Genomic DNA, 25992 nt, shown 5'->3' with positions numbered 1-25992 from the left:
GACATTTGTGGGAAGCTGAACCTCAAGGTGACACACTCACAGCGGGAGACCTCAAGGTCTTGCGCATAAACTGCTCACAGCTCTCCACACACAGTTTAACTGATCTAGCTTCAGAAAATGCAAAGGTAGCCATGCTGCAAACCCACCTTTTCAGAGCTTTTGGGCAATTCTGAAAACATGCCTAAAACCTCTGAATACTCCCTTCCTGACATTTGTAGGACACTAACAGGGCAAGTTCTCACCCCCCTAGAACATTTAACACAAAAGGCTCAAATAAGGAGGGGAGAGACTTTCTCATCTCTCCTCTACCCACATGTTCACCGTTCCCATTCCCTCCAGCCAGTTTTCCAACTTTTAGCCAAAAGATTCAAGCTCCCCAAACAGATTTCCCTGCCCTGACACGCTTTGATTCATGTGGCTATTCAAAGGCTCCACCAATTTCTTCCTTTCTGATTCAAGGTGATCGATAAATAAATCATGGTCCCTGCACGGCACAGCCCCGGTGTCGCACACTCAGGTTCCCAGCAGGGTCCGACACTGCCCATCCTCAGAGGGGAAATGCATCAGGTTCACGCACCAACTTGGCAAATATTTGGCCTCATTTACATACAAACTCGCATCCATTTAATTAAACTATTTAACTGCTACAAACCATCACGAACCCGCTCAATATTCTGGCTCAAAAATGACTTGTGCAAGAAGAGCACCCACATGACCTTCTGCAGAGGTTTAACAAACACACCTTGAGACCCGCTGGGTGGGTGTTTCCATGCAGATGAGCCTTTCGGAGATCTCGAGAGTGCCCATCGCCAAACCACTGGGCCCAAGTGTGAGGCCGGGAAGGGAAGCGGCTGAGGGCGAGGAGCTGCTGGATGTCGTACAAGCAGATACATACATATGCATATATTAAGGGTGAGAATATTTTTCTTTTTTTTTTTTTTTTAACAAAACATCAGAGAAAAGTGTTTTATTGTTACTAAAAAAACCCCAAACAAACAATGCTCTAGTGTTTTAGGCCATGGATTCTCTAGCTCAGATTCATGGCGTGGAACACATGTTAACAGGGAAAGTGTCTTGTGGACATCTCCCCTCCAGCCACAACCAGGCACCCTCCTCCCTTCCCCTTGGTGATCAAGTAACATCCTTATGCGAGTACAGCAATTGTTTACATGTAAAAGTAAGATTAGGAAAGTATTTAATGTATTCGTAGCCTTTTTTTTTTCTTGTTTTTCCTGTTTTTTTTTTTTCTTGTTTTGTTTTTTTTAAAAAAGAAGTGATTTAGCAGCTGGGAAGTAAAAGACAGCATCATGTGAGCAGCTAGTGCTGCACAGACCACCAGCAAATGCTCCACAGGTTACTCGTGGTCCATGGACCACAGTTCACAAACTACATTTTAGGGCTTCACAAACTTTGCAGACTGTATCATGGTAGATGCTTCTTCACAGTGAGAGCCAGCAGGTCATCTTTGGTTGTTGAAGAGAGACACACAAGAGACTTAACGCACTCAGCAGCAGCTCAGTTTGGAGGACTGCATGGCATCAGGGCACGGTTGAGGTCCCTTTGGGCACACAGAAAACACTTGCTCTGACAGCACTGCAAAGCGACCACTGTTACTCTGTACCCGGGCTGCACTCCGACTTCAGACACCGTCATGGGGTGAGCACAGCTGGGAAGAGCACCACAGTGCTTGTTCCACCTCTTGACTCGCGTAGGGCGTTTTTGTTTTCACCTGTATGGGTCTTTTGGGTTCCACAGCAAAGGCAAGGCAACAAGCAGATGTGAAGGGTAGCAGTGGCGGAAGCCGGCTGGCAATGGGTGCACAAGCCACGGTGAAGGGCTGTCGGTTCTCTGCTTGAGCGCCTGCGACCTCTGCAGCTACCAGGGTCCCAAGTCCCCAGGACGACACCACTGATCGAAGTCACGTGAGATACACCGCGGCTGCATGGCTGGAAAAACCGAGCTGGGATCAGACACCGACCAGCCCCCGAGGTCGTCTCCCAGCCTTGCGGCAACATGCTGGGAACCAAACGCACCTACATGGTACAGCAGCCCAGCCAGCTGCTCATCAGCCATTAAGTTCTCTCTGCAGAAAAGGTCTCCCAAGCAGCAACCCCCTTTTTTTTTTTTTTTCCTTTTTTCTTTTTTTTTAAAACAACAATTGCTCTCACCCCTCTTTTTTTGGTAGACACACATACATACACACACTATATGTACACAATTTGGAACCGAGGATCTACACAATGAAAATGAAGCCAGCACCGCTCAGAAATGGTGCACACATTCAGCAGCTGTCAAAGGAGAAGTCGTTTTACTTTCTTTTAAACTTGCAATGTTTGTCTTTATTTTGTTCTTTATATTTTGAAAGTGAAAAGAAATAGTATTGAGTCAATTTCTTTTTTTCTTTTTTTAAATATTTGTTCTATGTATTTACAAGCCTTAAAGTTGCTCTAAAGGTTCTGAAAGTATCACTAGTACTTTTTCCCCAGGGTAGCACTGTTTTGAATGAGTTATTTTCGGAGCACTCTGGTCCGCAGCGGTTTTCTGAAATGCATTTCCTTCCGTTCCAAGGTTATGTACGTTTTGATTACTATTTTCTTTTTAAATTTCTGAAGCAAGCTGAGAGGCAGGCAGAAAAATCTGATGACAATTTACAAAAAAAATTGATCTCTTCCTCATCTAGCTTACCCCAACCCCCTTGAAAGTTTTGTCTATTTATCATGCTTTGAAACAAAACTGAGGTGCATATGAAGGGGAGGGAAATTTATTTCTCTGCTTTTGTTCTATTATACAATTTGTTTACAGAAACTGCAAATTTAAAAATTACACTGGCATTTGCAGTCCTTAAAATAATAAATTAAAAGTTTTCAACTTTTTTTTTTGCTAAACAGATTTGTTTCGCTTTGTGTTTTTGTAAGTATGAGTCCTTGTTTAAAAAGAAAAGAAAAAAAAAGATTAAAACAGAAAATATTTTCTATAAATAATACATGTATTTTGGTTTAGTGCTCCCGCCCTCAGGTTTGAAGTTTACTTTTTTTTTTTCAAGTACCTTTTTTCCTCCATGATCAACCTTTGTGTTTATCTATTTTTACCTCTCCCACTCGTGCATGTGTGGGGGAAGGGGGGGGTCTGCGCGAGAATTGGCCTTGCTGCACTGTGATTGGCGAAGACGTGAAACTTTTTAAAAAAATACTTAAATTGTTTCTTTTTTTTTTTTTTCCTCTGTATTTTAAGTTTTAATTATCCTCCGACTCCTCTTCGGCTTCCCGTAGCCATGTGAAGAATGCCGTGACAGATTTTAGCGCTACTCCTTTCCCGTTCTGCTCTGCTGGGTCCTTGCTGCTTTCCCACTTGTAGAAGGCATCCTCCGATATTACCTCCTCATCATACAGGCAATCAAAAAACATCCGCAACAAATCTGCAATAATGGAATAACGGGAGAGAACAGCTGTTAGTACTGTGCAGTTTAAGTCAGCGGACAAAGACACGGTTACGGATAAAGGGATTAACGTGACCTTTAATGCAAGAGATGCAGATACAAGTAAAAGGAAGGTCTGTTACTGAGTTATTGCTTCCTGGCTGGTTACACACAGCTGAGAGGGAAAGCAGATCCCTCTGATGCTGTCAGATAACACATGCTCCACAGAAAAGGGAAAGCTGGGAAAGCAGCCGTGGGAATGTATTATCTAGGGATTGGCTGGCAAGCAGAATCCACAGCAGCCCATCCTCCTTTCACTGGACTGCACAACCTGGCAGCCTGGCTCCTCTCCAACACCCGATTTTTCGTGGGTCAGCAGGAGGGATAATGAACAACTGGTGCCTTAAAGCTAAGGACAACCAAGTTGGGTGTTTTGGGGCACTCTCTGATTCTGTGCTGCACACTCCCTGAGAATCCCTGTTTCTTCGGCAACTCCCTCACCTCTTTTCCAACAACAGTGTTCTGCAGTGTCTCTGGGACAAGACTTGTTGGCTGTCCAACTCATTTTATTCCCTCCAAGTACACAGACATCTGTGGTGCAGCAATGCAATTACAACGCCCAGTGCTCTCACATGTCCAGGTATTGTAAACTCAACAGATTATTTTTTACTGCTCTTTTTCCCCCCGTCTCTTTTTATCAGCAGAGTTTTGTCCTTCCTTCTGCATGGCTGCTTACAGGAGTAACCAAGAGAAAAAGCTGGCCTCTGGCCAAGTATTTGAAGACCTCCACTGCTCTAAAAGTTGGAATCTGGCTGAGCAGACACCCCTGTATGCTGTTTTCTCTCATCTGCTACGCACAAAGGTAAGGAAAAGCACATCCTCTTCCAGTTTCTACCACTAGACTTTACTCTCACAGAAACAACCTTTCCTTATGCTGTCAGGGTTCAAATTCCCAGCACAGAGGCAACACTTACTAGGAGGCTGATCAAGTTTTACTATAGATGCTTGTAGTGCATAAAGTGCTTGTAGTTCCTTCTCTGTGTCTGAGTCTAGGTACTTGAGTAAGATCGGCACTCTCTGTTTGATAACAGCAGTGTCCACGCAGAAGCTAGAAGAGTCCGCTGAGGGGAAGAGAAGAAAACAGGGTCAGCTTTGGTACACGGCAGCAGGGGCAGATCTTTTATCGCCTTTATTTATTCAAATAGAAATCACAGATACAGGTTAGCCTGGAGAGAAAAGAGGACGCGAAACAACAGGAAGTATTTCTGATCAACAGCTTTTTCTGGAAGTCTTGGTTCTTCCAGTTCCCCAAATTCAACCAGTGTCTGCAGCGACCCTGGCCCTAACCAGCCTGCTGACACATGCAGAAGAATTATAACCTTACTTTGCAGTCCAAACCGTTGCATTTTCACAGACAACTGGATGTCCAAAGTGCGTACAATGACTAGGGCTAAAATTTCAGTTATATAGAAGGTTTTCAGAAAATTGTATCTTTTTTTTTTTTCCCTAAAAATACTAAGGCAGAAACAGAATCAGAAGCTGTATATGACACAGGAAATCAGGAATATATAAAAAATACACATTAGAAGTCCATAAGCAACATGGATAAATTATTCAGTGGCTCTTAAGTAGATCATACAACACAATTAAGTGATATTTTGAAAACAAAAGGAAAAAAACCCCTCAGTTAGAGGCAAGGTCAAAACGTAAACCAGAAGATGTTCCTGATACACATCGGGGAACCCTTAAACATTTGTAATCAAATCCTGTGTCGTTTAGCTATTAACACTAGGTGGCATCAGAAAGGTTCTGTTCTCAGGGAGAAGAAAGGAGCTGGGCTGTCTTTCCCCCTCAAACAAGATGAAGTTCAGACCATTCTCTCCACCAACCAAGACTTGTACAGCTAGAGCAGAACCGGGTGCTTTATGAGTACAATTTTTTGCCTTGCCAGATGCCAACAGTAAAGTTAAAGAAAACAAAGTGGACTGACCAGATGTTTCTGGCTGCAGCACTTTATTCAAGTCCCCCTGAGGGTCTGAGGCTCACACATCTGACTTGGGAACCCACCCTTTCCTCCATTTCCGGCCGACTGCCATGCTATTCAAGTAATCCACATAAACCGTCCTTCCAAAATTGCAACTTTGGACATAAAACTATTAACAAGACAGAGATGCAGGCTGGCTTCTCTTCTGCAACCCACGCTTCCAACTTGCACGTGCCAATCTGCAATGGTAAAGCACCCACGCGTACTTGCTGACACAGGAGCGGAAATGCTAATTATCTTAATAACGTCTAGTGTATTTCCACCTTCACTAGAAAAATCAATGAACAATCTGGCATTACTCAAAGTCGTCTGAAACGTCTGCTCACACAAGGTCACGGGGACACGCCAGGGCCTTGAGAACACCATAACCTGCAAAGTGGCTGGCTGTCACAGGGATATCCCGCTCTCGAGCACTAGAATTTAGTATGGTACAAAAGTCTTAGTGTGTGATAAAAAACAGCCTCAGGGGAGGGAAAAGTGATATAAACCTGAAAAATATAAAATAATTCTTTGCACGTTTGGTTTGTATGGTGTTTACATTGCAAGTTACTCACCTATAATAGCTGCTTTACAAACTGCTGTCATTAAAGCTCTAAGGAATGTAGGTGAACTCATCTGGCTTTCATCTAGATTAGCCTGAAATCAAGAGTAAACGGACCAGTTAAAAACACGCTGCTGTGTGAGAGCAACTGCTTCCAAATTCCACCGCTGAATTTGGCAGCAAGATCAAGTTCAGCAAAAGCTGCTGCAGTGGAAATCCAGTTCACCCCTCTGCAAAAACTCAGCTTTCCCATTCACTTCTTGAAACCAGCTCAGGTATGTCAACATGCAACAACAGTTCTCTACTCCCACAACTAGTCATTTGTCTTGAGAAACAAACCAAGCCAACAACGCAATGCCCTTATACGTTTTTTAAGAGTTTTAGGCTTTTTCAACAAATTCTACAGCATGCTCCTTGGGTGGAGATTTGTTTGCTTTGTTGAAGAAATTCAGAGAATGGGTATGTAACTTGTCCAAGACTACAAAGAGCCTGTGGGAGTACGCAGATTTTCAGTGCTGCTTTCATTCCACTCTCGACTTCTCTAATGGCAGTAGAAAAATGACATTTCTAACACATTGCTCCAGCAATAGAAATAACTAAAATGAAGCTGACCAAGATTTAGCTGTAAGCACAAATCTAAATGAATCAGGCTGGGTATAATTTCAGACACTACATTAAATATCTTACTTAAAGGATGCAGGCAGAGATAGCGGGCAAAAGATCAGCAGGTTGACAGGGCTTTTTTTTTTTAATTCCCTCTTTTTTCTTTTTCTGTATTTTCTCTTACAGTGCCTGGTCCGATGCACTGGGAAAGGTACATGTGCCCTCAGTGACTGCCCAGGATGTTTCTGCAGCATGGCGGGGCATGCAATTGGGCAGGGGGGAATTTGCATAGGTTGTGTTGCAAAAGAAGTGAGAAGCTTTTATCCCATATTTTGGGAAGAAAGAATGTAGCACTGTACCCTGTCTAAAATGTAGTAAGTAGCCAGAAGCAGTGCATTCAGTGTCAAAAAGTCTACAGTATTTAAAAGGCAGTTACACAGTTGTACCTTAATATGGCTAAAATTCTTTCTTCCTAAAGCTTACTATGAAATAACCAACTGATTATATTTTCGATTTTAATTCTTTGGAAGTGTTGATTGCACAGACCTAATCATCTTAGTGTCCTACGCCTAGGGAGGAGCCTGCAGAGATGCTCCTTTAGATGAGAAAATATTTACAAAAGCAGTTAACGAACTGTGTGCAGGGAGGGTGAAAATAGTCTTTGTACCTCTACCCAGTCAAAGATTTGTTCATCATTTGCCTTGTCCTCAACAATGAGTTTTTCTAGCTGCTTGTTCAGCTCTTCTGCAGAGAGTTCTTTCTCTGAAAGTGCTTCTGAGGAACCGGAACAGTCAGACTCTGTGAAGTCCAACTTCTGCAACATCAGAAACGATGATGAGAATTAGTTAAATATATTTTCCTATGCTGAATTACACTAAATTGAGGCAGTGAGCTACAGTTCATTCTGCTTACTGGCATCTTTCAACTGCTAAGTTATCATTACAACGATTTATATACTTTTTCTGTTCCAAAGATTATAAAGCATTTTACAAACATGTGGGAACTACATTATCCACCAAAGACAACCAGGCACCTCAGAGCAACTCCAGCCCCGCACAATATCAGCGTGCACAAAATAAAGTGCATGTTGCTCAACTAAAACGACGGGGAGCTGTAATGCAATTACCAGAGCTGGCATTCACTCAAAGGAATTGCAGCTAACGCCCCAATTCATTGTAAAATGCGACAGAGGATCTACAGTCCCCTCACCAAGCCCCAGGCCTTGGTAATCCATTTCATTTCCTGTGGCGCAGCACTTCCCAAGTGCTAAAACTGGGCAGCGGATCACTTGGAGCACCAAAGGGAGACCTCCAGCTTCTTCCTTAGAAGCACCGCCAGCAAGAGCTGCAAGGTGCCCTCCATCAGGCCTGGCTCCTCTTGGGTGTGAAACCCTCTGGGATCATAATGCAAGGTGGGATGAGTGAATAATTGCTACCATTTATTCTGGCCCTTCTGCAGATGATCTGTCCTTGCTGCAAAACTCATTCTTGAGTTCATTCCTCCCAGATGGACAAAGAGATCTCCTGGAGGAAGCCAGCTGATAGGAGATGTGTGGTGGGATGGGAGGGGACAAGCCTGTCCTCCCGGCGTTTCAGAAAGGCAGTGCTGCAATAATCTAACCCGAGCTTGCTGAGGGAGACACTTCACCCCACATCCCATACCAACTATACATAAGAATGGGATGGAAGAGGATGAACAAATGGGACGTAGGGCCAAAAATCAGTGTGCCAAAATCATTAAGCAGATGCTTGCTCTGAACTCACTTGTTCCATGAGAAAGGTATGTACATCCTCCCCTTCAGGTAAGTAGTCCTTCCAGCTGAGGCCAGACTCCCTCCATAAGGCTCCCACTTTCTTATGGCTCTAAAACACAAACAGTTTGCTCATTTTCAAGACCTGAGACACAACCAGGGAAGCTTACACAAGCCGGAGTGGTGCAGCTGTGTCAGGAGAAATAAAGAACCGTTCAGCCACCAAACAAAACACCTAGCAATGAAATGAAAACTTCTGGAAATCCCGTGCAAGAGAAATCATATATGCAATCCTGCCACAGGTATACACATCTTGTCAAGTGGTCAAACGCCACAGTGATGGGTAATAAACAAGGCATAACGTGACACATGGGGTTTGCAACAACTTCAGCCAGAGATTACCTACAAAAAGTGGCACATCTGAACAAGGCACAGTTTCCCACGGCCGTGACACAGAGCTGGCAGTCAGATGACTTAGATTCTTCTCCTGACTCTGTCATTAACTTACTCCGTGACTCATTCTCCCCCTGCTTTGACATTGAGGCACCAGCAAATCAGCTGCTTTTAGAAAATAATTATTTACATGGCTGTTTTCTGTGCAGAGGTCAAGCCTCAAATTCAGGTACGTAATACCAAGTTCACTCTTCAATTCCTAGAATTTACTGCAAACCTTGAGAAAAACACCTTTGCGGCACATACAGTTCAGCTTTCCACATCCTCTAATGTCACACTGACCTTTCGGTATCCGGCCTAAGTTGGCACATACACAATTCTCACAAGAATAAAAATACTAGCAACAACCAGCTCTTTTCACCCAAATGCTTTGCCAAAACTTTTACCTTGTAGCACCCACATAAGGGAGATCACTGCGTAGCCTAAGTTAAGCGCTGATAAAAGCAGCCTGATTTTCAGTTTACAAAGCAGATTACAATTTTAAGTTTACAATGCAGATCATTAAGAGCTAATTGTGCATGGTTCCTGCTGTGATTCATCAGGATCTGAATTAGATGACTGATATTACATAGAAATTCCCGAGTCCAAGTACGGGCCTGGATGAGATCGAATTAGAAAGCCGTGGCAGAAACAGAAACCCAAGGCTGTGCTTCAACTCCCAGAGCACAGCAGCTTTTCTTTCACAGAACAGAGAAAAATAAATGGAAGTTGACTGTCCAAACAAGCATAAGACTAAAATAAATAAATAAAAAGTCACTATTTGCACTGCTAGACTGACTGCTAAACTGAAATGCTCCTGGAACATTCAACCTTATTTGAATGCATGCTTTAAAAAAAAACAAAAACAACAAAAAGAGAAAAAAAAAGGCAAGTGAGGGATTTTACAGGGTTGAAAATAGACACTATCCAAAGTGCAGTATTTAGCTGGATTGAAAAAAAGAAAGACAAAAAATGGAGACAGAGTTATAGGGAAACCACCAAACTGTTTGGACACACAACCGTGAAATGTGTAAGAGAGCTCTACAAGTTACAGGGTGAAAAGGTGTCACTACCCCTAGTGATGGGTGATTCTTAAGAGTTGGCAGATTTAGTTTGGATAAGCACCCAGAAGTCTGAGAGGCCATCTGAAGCTTATCCGAACCCTCAGAACCTCTCCGGTCTGCAAGAACAGCTCTCTCGCAAGATTTCCGGCACTTGCTGCTTCTGGTCAGCCCAGAAATACCTTGAGAATGTCCCTCTTGCAGTATTTCAGCACTCTAGCTTCTGGAAGAAGCCAGGTGCAAAGGTACCTGCAAAAGGGAAAAGTGATGAGAAAAAATAAAGTTAACTTTTTGGAATCTCGTAAAGGCTTGGTTTGAAACTGGGGATGAAGAGGCGGGTTTCCTAGGTTATCTGGACTGGCTGGCCCATCCCTAAATATCTTCATGTGGGAAAAGTGTAGGCTTCACGCATAAACATGTACTCACTGCATCCAGCTCCCATCTACAACTGGTACACCTGGACACTTACCATTTGTTTGCATAGAAGGTGCAAGATTTCAGCAAGCAAGACGCCGGCTCTTCCCACAGGAAGCAAAGGTTTGCTAAATTCTCTAGAATGAAAGAAAACCAGATATTTTTCCTTGTAATTTATATTGTCTGAAGAAGGTTTCATCCTTGTAAAACAGTGCTCCAAGCCTGGAATGCAAGGCAAGGGGTAGTGATCTGAGGCAGGTAATCATCTTGAACTTCTGCCAGGGATAAAGGATTTGATCTAGCTAGCACTGTTGATAAAACAGACTTCAGTGATGCAGTGCGCTTGCCACAATGGGGCTAATTACAAAGACTTTATTATTATGTAACGTCAAACCCACTAATTTTTGTGGGATGCTACATTTGGGTAGCAGGACCCATTTTGGGGAAAAGGCTATTATTTTCTTAATCCACTACTTACAGGAAAAGGGAACCATTCAATTGGCTTCTAGTTAATCCCCAAATATGTAAGGACATGCACAAAATACAGAAACTCTGGTCCTGGAAGCAGTTTCCAGTCTTGCACGCCAGGTTTTGTGCCCGTTTAAGGCAATGCCCCGGTGGCAGTTATTACACTCCATGACATAAGGACTCCTGCACAATAGCTCGCTCTCTTCAAATCTAATTCTCAGAGCCTCAGTGTGCTCTCAAATGACTGTGACTATGCAACACCAGGGTATTTTTTAGCTCAGCTGAAACAAACAGGATTGAAGTAGATTTACAGATAAAACTTTCACCCCTGAATGGCAGTGACTGCACAGCAGCAAGCTCCCTTCCCACCACAGCTTTCAGTCTGGTGCAAGTCCTGAACGATGTGCAGCAAGCCTTTTATCAACTTGTAGGAGAAGTTGAGCCTCTAACACTACTTGTCTTTTATCTACTGATGGGAACCACGCTGTGAAAATACTACAGCGTAGCCAGGCAGACAGCTCAGCTCAACCGATACTGGAAAAGAACAGCATTGCTTACTGTATAAGTTCTCTCATAGAGATTCCTCCTTCTTTTAACATGGGGGTCACCAACTCAGCTAGGTACAACCAAATATGGGGTATATCTATGGCCATATCGTCTGCCATCTCCAAGGTATCTGAAAAGCTTTAAAAGAAGGAAAAACGTCAAACATTAAAGACAATTTAATTTGAGACTTTTCCTGCAAAGTAAATCTGCACTTTCAAAAATCCTTTTTCCCCATCCCCCCTGGCCCCCCAAATAAAGTAAAGAAAAAAGAAAATCACAAAGGTAACAAAGAAAACTATTGCCATCTTGTGCTTTCAATGCTTCAAAACTGCCAGGAGGGAATTTCTCTATGCGGTAACATGGAGGGCATGTGGAAAAGGCATCGCCTTCTGTAAAACCAGCAGATACATACAGGAAAGCACCATTTACAATCATTCTTATATCCCAGTAACAAATCATTTACTAACTAGTAAAACCTGCACAAGTAAAAAAAAAGCATTTTTGTCTATAAATACAAACCATCTAATAAATGGAGCCTCCTTAAAAAAAATCCAAACATTTACAGAAGGGGGTTAATAGTAACAGAAGTCCAAATGTAAGGTAATCAGCAAAATGTCTGTAAGTGTGTAAAAAAAAAAACACAAGAAAAATATTCAATACACCAGAGGGAGGTTTCCAACCAGAACAGAAAACACAGCAGGATGAATTACAAAATCGCTCTCCAACTCTGGATACAGTTTCCAGAATCGCTCAAAACTCTTCTTTCCCATAAAAGCCTTGTAGGTGGCTTCACTTCCCATGCCTGGTACAAGATGATCATTTTTCTGGCTCTCCTGCTAGTTTTCATCATGATTCATTTCCCACCAAAAACCTTGAAAGTTCTGGGGTCCAGTTTAGTGACTATAAATTCATATTTTCTCTTGTGCTTCAAAACCAGAAACAATCTCCTTTGCTTTGTTCTTTACGTCCTCTGCTACCTAGGTTTGTCCAAGCGTTTCTGCCAGAAATTGGTTTCCTGTTGTGTATCTCTCCAGACTTGCGCTGTGACCAGCACTCATCCCATAACCCCTAATTACAGAGCAATTTGTCTTGCGTGAATAAGTATAGTGGGTTTTGGTGTTCTTCTCATGTGCCTGCTGAACACCACTTGCCCTCTCATCATCTTCAGGAGCTGTTTCACTTTGTTTATGCCACATTCAGACCACATGTCCCACTATTTCATCAAGATCCTACTTATTTGGCATCACAACCACTTATCCACACTCCGGGGAACACAGGAATGGCTTTAATCACAATCCATTATGTAAATGTATCACTTGAAACAAGTCGTTTTGACCATCAGCGACTGCGTGGACACAGACGAGTGCACTCCCTGTGGATATGTATTTTTTACTGCTGTTCCATACGGTTTTGAACTCAGGCTGCCTACACTGTTCCTGTGAGCCACTGGATTGCATCACGATGAAATTCACTGCCAGGCACGGGTGCAGGGAGATCACTGTTGGAGTGCTCAGTGGTACCACGACGAGACATAATTCAAATAAAAGCAGCAAGACAGGGCTAACCACCCAGAAACCCAGTACCTGAAAGCATTATTTCATCTGCTCATTCACTGGCTGCTCTTTGTGATTGTCCCTGTTTTAATCATCCTGCTCTAAGCCCCAGCAAGGACTGAGTGGTGCCGGGGACCTCCCTGGGAATGCGGATTGTTTTACGACTGGATACCAGTTCAAATCCAGGCTGGGAACACAAAACCCAGAGAGCTGAAATGAACCAGCAGCTGAAATTCAGATCTCTTGAGGAAGTCTAACCCGTCTGATACTGCATATTCTCCTTCTCAGCGCCTTGAGGACATGTCCACTCCTTAAAGTGGAGGTGTCCTGAGAAATGGCATCGTATGGGTGAAGGCTGTTTTAGCAGTGGGAGAGTGGCTACGGTTCTGTGGATACACAGGACTTCAGGCTACACGGCTTCCAGGCACTAATGTCACGTGGAGATTTTTGACTTCTTCCTCCTCTTTTAATCATATTCAGTGATTTGCCAAAAGGCAGACGTTGACAAACGCATCACAAAACAGAAATCTAAACACGCACGTTTAAACAGACACCCACATATTTGCTTAGAAATAAATACTTATATAAATACAAAAATATTTACATTCACTAAAGCATTTGAAATACTTAAAAATATTTTACAATAACTATATTACTTATAAATACACCCAGGTGAAAAAACTTCTTCAAAACAGATGCGTGGAGAAGGCAGGATACCAAAGCAAGGTGGGAAATCATTCCTCTCCCACACAGTGTTCATTTGCAAAGAACGCTAAAGAAAAGTATCCATTTGTACACGGAGAATACAAACCCCTTGAAGAAATCCTGCTTGCTCAGCTTTCCCGACTGCACCAACTGATGTAATAACTGGCCCATGTGATCCCTGGTGATCTGACTCCTCTCGAGTGTCGACTCCACTCCCACTCGCACGAAAACAGGCAGCAGATTCTGGGTGCTCAGTTCCTCCACGCACTGCATTGCTTCCTGTTTGAACAACACACAGGATCATTCACCTGAACTGAAAACATCAAAAAACGGGACAGAAGGATATTTTCTACTATAACATAGAGGTTTTTTTGGAAATGAGTATTTAGTGAAGCTGCCAGGCAAAGGTGCCGAACTAGGCTGTGGAACCTCATCACAAATCACCACTGAGATGGCGACTGAAGAATAATAATAATAATAATAATAATAATACAGAAAGAGATGAGAATTCATACCACACAAGCAAAAATTTTTAAAATACAATCACACTCCAGGATACTGTTCAGCTGCTCAGTGAAAGGACAGGAATTGTCATCTGGATGCCACCAAAACGCCTAAGTATTTCATCAAGTATCAAGCCAAGTGAAAAGGAGGACATCAGGTTAGATTCATTACTGATCTGATCTGCACAGAAATGCCTGTGTTACAAACCCACACCATATAAAGAAGCAGAAAATAGGTAGGGAGCATTTGGAGGAAAATTTCCCTGTTCTAAAGCTTCTACTTTCTGGCATGTGCTTTTTGTAACTGAAGCAAACAAAACACTCTTAGAAACTTTCAGAGAAGCGCTCAATGTCATCCTTCAAAAATCTCCACTGTCATCAGCAAAGATCTTCCACTGACCTTCTAGGTTCAGCCCAACGGATCTCAACGGGCTTCCTGACTAAACACATTTGCTCTTTGTCTTAGGTTATGCCTTTAGTTATCAAGAACTGGCAGTCCCAGATGCATTTCTGCAGGCCCCGAACGGCTTTTTTTCTGCAGGTCACAAGCCTGGCAGTCCCAGACAGCACGCTCAGGTCAGAGCTCTTCCGTCAGATGTGCCCGACGGATGCCGGTGTCTCCAGGACAGACAGGTGAACATGCTGTCAACCCTGCTGTCACCAGACGCTAGCATACAGCTCAGCAGTTTTAATTTACAGTCAGGTTAAATACTGAAGACTGAACTCATGAGAAACAGCTATTCCTCTGCTATATACTACATTAACTAACATGCCCATATATGGCCTTATTAATATGAGTTTAAACTGAATTAGTCAGAGGCTTTGTTGCATGCTGCATTGGAAGAGCACTAGGAATTTACAATTATCAAGTAACCCCCCTAATGCAAACAAGCTGCCTCAATCCGATGTACTTTTTTAACCAGAGGTGCACTTGTCTAATACAATTCAACTCTATTTCCATCCAGCCATAAAAAAATTTTCATTGTATTCACAAGCAGAGAAACTGAAGCAGCCCCTTAGCCCCAGACATCCAGGGGTTAGCCTTTGAAGTCTATCGCAAAAAGAAAAAGGGCTGGAGACTCCTTTGTTAACCAGCCCTGCTGTCCCCAACTCCTCCTGCTGAGACCTGCCAGGCCAGCAAGCTGGAGGACGTTGCGAATCAAAGTGGTTGGTTGTTTTTTTTTTCTCCAAACCAGGATTTAATAATTTCTCCTGATAACTAGATGTGAACCCAAAACAATCCGTCATAAGAATATTCCTCTTTCCGATTTTAATTGGAATCCCTATGAAGTGCAAGCAGCAACTCTTTTTAGGGTGCCAAACTAGTAACTCCCTAGTGCTGCCATTTCAAACTTGGCAGGTTTTTAAAATTTATTTCAGCAAAAGATCAAACCAATCAGCTTTGCAGTGAATGTAACACGTCTTGCAAACTCCCTGGACAAACTAAAAATCCATTTACAAGGGAAACAAAATTTCAACATTTAACTAGGAAGTGATGACAGCTGCTCAGTAATTTTCAGTGTTTATTAAAAATACTCTGGAGTGGTTTGTTCAATATTTAGTATTGCTTTATCTGCCTCCAGATCAGAACAGCACATACTTTGATAGCTGAATGAAAACCTCAGTTTATTTTCCCGCTAGCTTTTCTGCTTCCAAAATTGCTGTTATTATGGAGCTGCTCAGTGATTCATGACAGATACACATACATCTTGCTACTTAAAACACACAAGCTGGGCTATTTTTCCTATTGCTAGCAGGGCAGAAAACAAGTTTGGGAGACAACTATCCTAAAACTGCCCATGGAGCTGCTGTTGCTGCACTAATTTTGACAGGCCCCACCGTTTCTGTTAACTCTGTGCGAGATGGGTGCTTACAAAGACACTGTTCCTGAAAAGAAAACATACTCTAGTCCCACAGACTTTTCTGCTAAGCGTAGTTTTCATTTGCTTACCTTAAAATCATTAATATGCAAGAACTCATCAATGATAGATTTGCATTTTCTCTCTATTTCCTCTTCTGATAGTGAAGGCTTTTCTTGCGCTGGAGCTGGGGGAGCTTCTGGCTTGGCTGGTAGAAATTTAAGAAAAACAAACACATTTGGAAAAGGAAAATCAGCGTCATTTTCAGAGATGACATTCTGAAAACAGAAGTCACCGGAGCAGGGTGTGTTCCCTATTCCATCATCAGGCACAGGTCACTTCTATCTTGGCTACATTTCCCCTGTATGAACTCTCAATATTTCTGTACATCAGCCTTCTCGTAGAAACATAGCTGGCAGTGACACAGGTTGCAACACCTTCAAAGCTCTCTATCAACTTTAAATAATTAAACTTTGAGCTGTTACAGCATGCTGCCTGTTTAAAACATGCTGACTGTGATGGGCAGCAAACCAAAGCAATCTCCTGATCACATCCCCAAAACCTTGGTCCCCATGAAGTCCTTTACAAAGTCCCAAAGCTTCAAGATGAGCGCGTGCTGTGTTGTGGCAGTCGAGATGTATTCCTCACTGTACCAGTTTCTAGACGGTTCCCAGGGATGGAGCAAAACACTGTACTTATCGTAAAGGTTCTGTCCACAGGGAACATCGCCCTAAGTGTCCTCAATATTTTCTCACTAACAAATCAGCTCAAGCTGGCAGGAGCAAAAAGCGAGAGCTGCAGCACTGACAAGGTGACAAGCCACCTCAGTGGGTGCTAACACCACACTGCACTGAGACCTGCTTGGAAGGAGGGCTGGCAACAATGCAGTGCTAAAAAGATACCGTGCGTGGTCTGTCCCAGACCCAAGTCACTGCTCTGGCCCTGGGAAGAGTTTGGAAAGGGCAGATCTGGCCTTACGGGGCACTAAAGAAGCATTTCTGCAGAACTGACACTGATTTTGGAGACTCTGAGCCCAGAAACCAGCAGCAACAGTGACAGGATATGAGCAGGCAAGACAGTGCCATGGAGTGGTGCTTTGCTAATATCTCCAGCCTTTCAACTCTGATGAATCCTAAGGAGGAGCTGGTGAGAGGAGATGACGCCAAGGCCTGTATGAATCAGTTGTGTTACAAACCTTTGGGAGACAGATCACAGCTATCACAGCTCCATGATGCGTCACTGCGGGCCAAATATTCACTCTGCTGCACAGAAATCTGTCCCTTTTTCTGATAGATTTTTCCCTTATGCCTTTTCACACATTCAGCAAGATTCCCCAAGCACGGAAGAGCCACTTACCAGATTCCTTGGCTTTGTTCCTCTCTGCCTCTGTGCTGTTCCTGTCCATCTCCATACCGCCTGTTAACTGCTTCACCGTCTCCAACATCTCCCTCCGCTGCTCCTCTTGTGCCTGATTGTCGAGCAGCAGCTCTTTACTGCTGCTGCCCCGTAGGAAGGTGTTGGGACGGGAGAGGGAAGGTGGGAGAGGTTTGTCATTCTTCTCCCTGCCCGTGCTCCCACGACTGCAGAACAAAACCAGACATGCTTAAAGGTTATGGTACGAGTAACCCCTACTCGCAGCACTGGTAATGCCAGAAAAGATACTGGATAGCTTTATAGTAACTGCGGGGAAAAAAAAAACCCACAACACAAACCTGGCAGGATTGCTGTCTCAATTTTTTACAGTTGTAGCTACACAGAATATAATCAAAATTAACTCAAGTCTCAGAGGCACAAACACAAATATCCACAGAGTGGACAGGCAGAGCCAACGCTTCCCAGAGAACACACGGAAAAGCAATGGAGTCCTTACAGCACCCGTTTTATATGTGGAATGCTGAACTTTATAATGTAAAGGCACTGTTTTACTGTGAAATGGTATGAGCGGTGTATTTTTTACCCATTTATTGAAAAATAGCTTCCAAATAGTGAAGGCTGCCACAAGGTGCCAAGGTGACAAGGATCTGTCCTATTAATTACTGTGTTAATGAGTAAGATGGGCAAAACAATACCAAAATTGAGTAATTTCCAGGTAAGCCAGAGTTTTAGGTCAAATACGAGGGAAAACATCAGAGGGACAAACCCAAGAAAACAGTCCAGCAGCTCGTGTGTACTGAAGGAAGAACTACTGATGTTTTAAATGAACTGTACATTTATAAACCATGTCTAGAGCTAATAAATTATTGAGGGTTAATGCATGTTTCATGCTACAAGCTAGAGTGACTGTAGCCCTGATGAAATCGGGGTGTGTGAGAGAACCGCACAGCCTTATGTATGTATCGCAGGGTGCGGAAGCTCAGGCAGGCTTGGTCACACCTAATGGGAAGGGTCAGACAGCCAGAGGGTTTTAAGAGCCCTGCTAAATTTCTGCAAGGTTTTAGGCATGGTTTTCTGGATAAATAAACCTACTGACCCGGCTGAATCCACGACCATTGAATCCAGCCCGCATACCTATTTATTACGTCTCATCTGAAGAGTTTTTAACCTGTTATAAACTACTAGCAAACGTATCCTGAGATAAAGGGTGACTGAAAAGTGGAAACTAAAACATTCACCGCAATGGCTTTAAAAATTAATACCACCTGTCTCTCCTATGATATTATAAAATATGCATGTGTTTTAAGTTAACTCAAAGTACACGGGGGCAGGGAGAAAGACCCAGCCATTCCTGGAAACTCAATGAAATTCTCTTTTTTCTTTGTGCTGGTAACTAGAGCAGTAAGTGAAAAGCGTGGGCGTATAGACAGCAGAAGGGAAAGTCATCATTGGACTGAAGCTTACCTAGTTAAGGCCCTGCGAGAATCTAATTCTGAAGATGCGGATGAGGCAGATACAGATGAGACTGGAGGCTGCAGTGCAGAAAATCTGTTCAAACTAGTGGCACTTGGTCGTAAGGAGTCTGGGAGATTGTAAAGACAACACAGAGAAGAGCGACAACAAGGTCAGTAGCCGCTGACACCGTGGCATCACAAAATCATTTAAAGTAATAGCTGGTTTCGAAGTGATGGGGAGAGAACTGAAGGGAAAGGGTTGGTCCTGCCCCACTTTAACCCTGCTTGCCAAGCAGTCAGGCACAGAGAGATGAGCTTTCCCACCCAAATCCGCTCTTGGCAAGGATGGCTGGTAGCAAAGCAGAGGGTGAGGACCCATCCTGACTTACCCATCTCGCTTGCCTTTGCTCCACCACTGCTGCCCTTTCCCCAGCTGCCCAGCTGGGCTTTAGGCACAAGCTGAATCTTCTCATCTATTGTGGGCTGTAAAACACATCAAGACATACCATTACAAGGGTAAATCATACATCTTAATTATAAATGGGGTATTTTTTGGCAAAAATCCTGTCTTGTGAATATGAAAATGCTCTTTAACACGTTTTTGGAAGACAGAGCCAGACACAGAGGACATCACAAACAGCCTCTTCACTGACTTTGGAAAGACATTCACAATGACCAGGAGGCTTCTTTTTATTGGGAACTCCGAAGCTCAGTAAGGAGGAAAAAGCATAGAGTATCAGTACTTAAAAGATGTTCAGTTTCTTTGCGATGAGTAAAATGGTTCTGCTGTCCACTCCATCTACCAGTCATGGCTTTGCGGGGAATGTGCACGGTAACAGAATTCAGAGGGTTAAGAATGACAATATGTTGCAGAACTTGGGGGGAAAAAAAGTAGTGTCTGACAAGAAGAGAATATTGATTTTACAATGCTCAGTAGGTGAATTTATTGACGAGGAGGTTGCGACCCCACAGATCTCTTTGTACGAGCTCCTCTCTCCTTCTGACAATGCAGCTGTTGTGGAGCTAGCTCTGTTTGTACTGTGTTTGTACTAAATGGAGTAGAAGGACTTTTCCCAGATGAGCTGTAAGCCCAGACAAAAGCAGGCTGAATCTCTCCTGCTAATTAAGTTTTGGAGTCTGTTTTATGACTTTCACAAGGAACAAACTGAGTTTGATCTGCAGAAGGGCTACAGTCTGTCCAGGTTCTGCTTTACAGCTCTCCAAGCACCCAGGCACTGAGAGTAAAATTCAGGGAGAGTGACATGAATTGGGACAAGGGAATGTCTAGGAATCGCCCTGATTTATGTGAAAGACAGAGTTCTCCTTGGCGAGAAATCCCAAAGCTGTTCTGAAGATCATTAAAAAACGGAGAAATCTCCAAGCTTGCCTAACCTGCAGCCTGAAATAAATGTCCCAAAGTCACCACTTTAATGGTTAAATAACAGGAAGATGCTCATCTGGAGGACAGGCGTGGAAGTTTATCACATACTGAGGGATGCAACAGCATCACACAGAAGTCCAGAAACACCGTAAAAGCAGACACAGCTCTTCTCACACCACCTGAACCTTTCAAGCCTGGAGTGCTGCCGTCTGTGACATGTCAGGAATATTTTGTTTTCAAATTGAATGTGACATCCTCATTCTACTAAGAAGCAGTGTCAGAATAGGGTCCTGAGAACTTGAGGCAGCAAAGGACTTCTGTCAGACAGGTGTTTGAGACCCCTTCTGCAATAGTCATGTGATGTGCTGCATCATCATCACACACGATACCCCACTTACATTCTCTTTTCATCATTTAATAAAATGCAGATTTTCCAACTAAGAGAACTTCTGGGTCACTAAAAGGACATTATGAACCTGATAAAAAGCATATGCATACTCCTTTCCCTCAGAACAAACAAAATAGGAACATTCAGAACACAATGGAGTCTTCCTTTGTGCTTTATTTACGCACAGTATTACCTCTGGGGATTTAAAATGTCCCAAAACCCCAGTTTTGACCTGTAAACACTGTAATGGTCTTTCCTAGAAAGGCAGACACAGTAAGGCAAGGCCTTGGCATTTTTGTTGCTCTGAATGAGTCTTGTGCTGGCACCTACCTTGGTGATTTTAAGGAACTTGGTGGGGTCCAGCACTCTGCTGTTCTTTGCCCCCTGCACAGTGTTCCAACCGCCTTCATCGACCCGCTGGACACCTGCCAGATGACAAACACAACTGCCCTTAGCTCATCCCCACTGCTCCAGCGGCACTCTGGGAGAATGCAGGCCATTGTCTCCAAGTTCAACAGGAGGAGGAAAAGAAGACAGCACATTTCTGCTAAGCCTCGGCACCATTCTGTGCAGAAATCATGTCTTTCAGAGTGTTTCTTCAGACTAAGATGACATAACTAGCTTGCCTTAATTACTACAAAACAGCCTTGACGTGAAAGATCTCAGTATTTTCAAGGGCTGGTTTTGGTAGTGATTCTTAGTTAGATTTCTCAGTGTGTGTTCTTGCAATCTGGATATGGCTGCACATACTGTACGTTCATGAGCTCACAAAAGGAGCAGACGACGTGCCTTAGCTAACCCAAAGCCGTGCTTGTTGCACAGATTTCAGCAATGCTAGGCTAGCCTAGACACAGAACCATTCAGGCAGTCCCAAGTTCCTTACCTTCTCCTGATGTCAGCTTTAGGACAATTAGAACAAAGTCTATGTGTATTTTCTTTATGCTGTGCTTTCACAGCACTTTCATTTGACAATCCTTAGTATCAAAGAATCCCCAAAATGACTTTCTCCTTGCCCTGCTCCGTCCCAGTCTTCATTCTCCCAGTCACTCCAAATTCATCTTCAGGTAGTGCCAGCCTCAAGGGCTGGTAGCAATTTAAGGTAAGGCCAAGGCATTTTCTCATGCTGAGTTAACACCTCACAACTTTAACAGCTAAAGACAACATGGTTACTCTTGAAATTAGATGCTATTCTCTTGAAATTAGATTCTGCTGTATGCAAGAATGGATGGCAAATCTGAGTCCTATGTAGTAACTTGTTATAACAGATTTCTGGCAGCCTGTCACAAAATCAAATATGGTTTGCATGAATGTGAAACTTAAGCACTACTGGCCTGCAATTGTTTATTTTTACCCAAGGGATTTGTCACTGAAAAAGCCACACAGCCAATCCGTGGCAAGTCTGTTCCTTCTCCAGCCTCAGCCATCATCAGGCCCCAATTCCCTTTGCTCATTACACTTAGGGAAAAAAACCCATATTTTTTAATTTTATATGGGATTCCCTCTATGGCCACTGGATGTGACATGAATGAAATAAGCAGCCAACTTGGCTTTTACTTTACCCGGTCTCCTCTTCTCTTTGGTCATGAGTTGTTGGACCTTCCTCTGTTCTTCTTGCTCTTCAATCTTGGCTTCTTTATGAATCTGCTCGATGGTCTTCGGGCCCTGGTCTGCTCTCCGTGACACCCAGTTGCACTAGGAAAGAAGCAAACGTGCTCAGAGATAATTCCAGGGGAACATCGTAAACAGGCTATTTTGAACACCACGAACGAGGCCTAATCCTCCCACCCTTGTAAATTCTTAGAGGGGTTGCTCCCCAGGGTACTGGGGAAGATTTTGTGGAGCTGGGTCACGTTGCAGACACAGTTATTCCAGCACCACAGGTCAAAGCTACGTACTCTGGTATATAGACTGTGGTATATGTTTTGGTGGAGAATGGAGGCTGCAGTGAAGACCTGACTTTGGAGAGGCACGACTGAATTCAAGACATTTTAACCCCAAGCATCCTGCACATTCCCAGCTTTCCAGTCTTTCTAGGTTCAGAGGAAAGAGATGGACTAGAGGGAGGCTGCTGTCGTTCTCTATCCGTTTATTACTGATGCTGTTCGTTGGAGCCCTTCCTCCAAGCTTGAGGAAAAAAATGAAACCCTGAAAATAAAGAAGCATGAAGCGACCACATTTTATCTGGAGATGGTGCTTTGCCACTCCAGGAATTGTGATGGCTGAGACAGGAATCCTGCAGAGAGAGGTGGAGCTGTCTCTCCACAAAACATTTCCACTGCTTGATATGTGTATTCAACCATACACTGCACAGATCCATCCATCTCCAGAATAACCAGACTGTCTCTTGATCTTACTACAACCTCATTACAACTTTTGTGGTAATTACCTTTGCGTACCCTGCAGTCAAAATGGTGACGTCAGCCTCCACAAAACCCCAAACCAGCTTCAAAACAGCTATTTGAGGAATGAGTAAAACCTGCTCAGGACTTCAGTCAAGCGCTGTCTCATGGCTAAACACCACACTGCTATCAGCACCTGCCTGGGTGAAATTACAGGTGACCCTGCTGGGGAAGGTTTGTGCAAGCTGCAGTCACATCTTCAGCTGGATGGTGGAGACACCCTTCACTGTATGAGACTCCAGCTTTAACGCCTTGGCTATGCTCAAAACCACTGCTTGACTACAACGTGGGCAGGTCCCTGTCTGCACAGTGTGGACCCACCATTGTCACATTCTGGTGGCGCGCAGGCTCCATTTGCTTTTGTCTGCACAATATGTCCAGTAAACAACTAGCAGATGCCTGGTTGTGCTAGCAATACAGGCTAATAAAGGACCATCTTTTGATGAGATCCATACTGCCATGAAGAATAGCCCTCACAGTTCTTACAGCCACACTATAACTGGTCCCCCTGACTTGTGGGGTACGCATCTCAGAGCACTTCAGTCCCATCAGCACGAGTAAGTGCTGGAAACGAAGATAGCAAAGCAGTGAGACTGACACAGAGCAGCACAGGGGATGTTGTGGGGAAAAACCACCCAAAACCTCTCCTGTGAAAAGAGCGCAGGCATATATTCTGCAGTGAGGCTGGACCAGCAGCATGAGAAGCCAGTGTGAGCATGTGTCTAACATTAAGCAGAACCAAAACACCTGACACAAGCAGTTCACCTGTCTACCAACCTTGGCCTTCATTAAGGCAAAATGGAGAGATTTCTTGTCTTTAAACAGCCAGACTTTTGGGATAAGAAGCACAGATCTCCCCCTAACGTCCCACTTCGGCTGTAAATACTTTAAATCCCTGCTCTCATGTGAGAGCTCTTCCAGCCTGGACATGAAAGGCAACATGCTCTTTTACTTACTTGAGTTGGTACCTACCAGCCTTAGGTCTATTACATCCTGAAGCATGAACCGAATCCTTGAAGATGTTTTCCTCTCTTTCACAATCTTCTCCATCTGATTAAAATACTGGTCCATGCGAGGCTACACAAGAGAAGCATCATCATCAATGCGTCTTGGAAGAAAATGAAAATATTCCCTCAGGTGGGGAGCCAGCAGGTTTTGTGTTACAGCATTTCTGTGCCAGAAACACATCTGGGGACCCAGAGCTGCTCTCTGGAGAAGTGAGTCTTGGTATCATATGCTCCCCCCAGGTTGGATTTGAGTGTGCACAGTGCAGGATGTGCAGAAAATGAGGCACAAGTCTGTGGGCACCTCCTCTGTTTAGCACATACTTTCTCTGCATTTTTAATTACTCAAATAATCTACACCCTCTGCATGTACATAATAAACTTGCCATCCATTAAAAAAACCCAAACAAACAGCAATGTGGTTTTTTTTCATGGTACACCTAAGCTGATCTACTGGCTAGCTGCCACCAGAAAGGGGAGTCCTGCTCTACCTCAGAGCTCTTCCTTTTCGTATCAGCATGTGTGCTCACCTCAGCCCAAGAAAAACTGGCTCAGGAAACTAAACGGGCATAAAACTAACCCTGCACACATCATTTCGATGCTTTACTTCCCTGAACTGTCTCAGTCGGGGTCAGAAGCACTGCTTCTCTCAGCAAGAAGCTGTTTAACGGGCTTAACTGTAGTATGAAATCCCACAAGCTCCTTTTCATCCAAGAAGTCATGATGTGATGGAATCCAAATCAGTTTGCACCAAGACATGAAATGGTATCATTAAAGAAGCCTCCATTACGTCTAAATGTGACTCGCCAGGCTCCAAAAAGCCTTTTTCACCCAAATGGGGGCTCTGGCTGTTTTAAACAAAAAGTTTCAGGGCAGTTTTATAAAATGTTTCCCACTCCCTTCTCTAAAAACTAGCTAAACCCTTTTCCTTAAACAAACAAGAAAAACCCTATTAAAGTTTGGTTCTGGCCTTGCCTTGGAAAGTTTCAGCTCTGAAAGTAAATGTTTCCAAAGTTAGGAATGACGGGGAAAATATTTAAAATGGACTTTGTCCAGAAGCTTTAATTATAACTATCACTAACACTTCAGCTTCAATAAAAACACATAATAAAACATCTACCCCATTAATAGAAAATAAATAAAGGATTCTCACTCAATCTTGATAGAAATAACAAATCACAAAGTCAGGACACGGGCACCTTCTCACAACGTGGGTAACACGACACCTGCAAGCACTTCCCTGCTGTGTGCACGCTCCATGCTACACAGTGCCACGGCTCGAGGTTGCAGAACCAGCCAGTGCACCAAAACGTCAGCTTTTACAGGGTTTCCATGCTCGCAAAGACCAAAACAGCATCCAGGACTCATCCAACATGACCTCAGTTACTGCTTAGAAGTCAGACCCTGTTTTCTTCCCAAAGCACATGGAGAAATTTAATCCCTGCTTCTGGCACTTTCAAACCTGCATCGATAATGCACATGTTGTGGCGTTAACAGTGTAACGTGTTTAGGCTGGGGGATTAGGGGTAAACTACACTGTTTTGGTCAATACTCTGCAAAACAGTTTGGGAAACTGTTTCCCCATAAGGATCAGGACTGATCTGCTGTGATCCCTGAAATCCAGTGCACTGAAAGGGAACTCCCTTCCCTGAGCAGCTGAAAACAATTAGCTCAGTTTGTTTCCAGAGCTGAGTCCGACTGATTTCTGGCAAAATCCTTGAATGCTTTTTCATCCCAACCCTGGCTTTTGCAAAGGAGAAGCAGATTGTCTGTGCCAAGAGAAGCTCATCAAGTGCGTAATGCTCTGTGTTACATATACATTTGTTGGAAAATCGGGAGGAGCATGCTGGAGCACTGCAGTTGCAAAACAGCCGCTTCATTCCAGCATAGCTGGAGACAATGATGACACAAAATAAATGCATCCACCAAGGTTCAGGTAGGGGTTTAAGCCAGTTAATGAGGATTTTTCTAGATTTAACCCAAACAATACATTCAGTGGCAGCTTTTGTAGGTAATATAAGCCTTCAGTGGTAAAGAAACAACCCTAAATCTTCATGTTTTGGAAACTACAAATAAGAGGTAAATTGGAAAAAGAAAC

General features: G+C 43.5%; 1 protein-coding gene across 17 annotated transcripts in view; it reads right to left on the bottom strand.

Moving 5' to 3' along the window:
• Window positions 1–921: 921 nt before the first annotated feature.
• Window positions 922–25992, bottom strand: part of EIF4G3 (eukaryotic translation initiation factor 4 gamma 3) — a 150328-nt gene continuing 125257 nt past the window's right edge. For all 17 annotated transcript variants that reach the window (XM_069780401.1, XM_069780406.1, XM_069780390.1 and 14 more), the window contains 15 exons: window positions 23863–23967; window positions 22051–22183; window positions 20822–20916; window positions 19112–19205; window positions 18733–18850; window positions 17251–17474; window positions 15987–16102; window positions 13639–13811; window positions 11287–11412; window positions 10316–10397; window positions 8367–8465; window positions 7271–7417; window positions 6014–6095; window positions 4390–4536; window positions 922–3415 (listed from right to left, as the gene is read on the bottom strand). In XM_069780401.1, the coding sequence (XP_069636502.1) occupies window positions 3234–3415; window positions 4390–4536; window positions 6014–6095; window positions 7271–7417; window positions 8367–8465; window positions 10316–10397; window positions 11287–11412; window positions 13639–13811; window positions 15987–16102; window positions 17251–17474; window positions 18733–18850; window positions 19112–19205; window positions 20822–20916; window positions 22051–22183; window positions 23863–23967 (1923 nt within the window). In that variant the 3' untranslated portion in view covers window positions 922–3233. The remainder of the gene's footprint in view (window positions 3416–4389; window positions 4537–6013; window positions 6096–7270; window positions 7418–8366; window positions 8466–10315; window positions 10398–11286; window positions 11413–13638; window positions 13812–15986; window positions 16103–17250; window positions 17475–18732; window positions 18851–19111; window positions 19206–20821; window positions 20917–22050; window positions 22184–23862; window positions 23968–25992) is intronic.

The sequence above is a fragment of the Haliaeetus albicilla genome, chromosome 4, assembly GCF_947461875.1.
Source record: "Haliaeetus albicilla chromosome 4, bHalAlb1.1, whole genome shotgun sequence".
Classification (NCBI taxonomy): Eukaryota; Metazoa; Chordata; class Aves; order Accipitriformes; family Accipitridae; genus Haliaeetus; species Haliaeetus albicilla.
The sequence above is the reverse complement of the archived record's forward strand: the minus strand, read 5'-3'. Positions and strand labels throughout refer to the sequence as shown.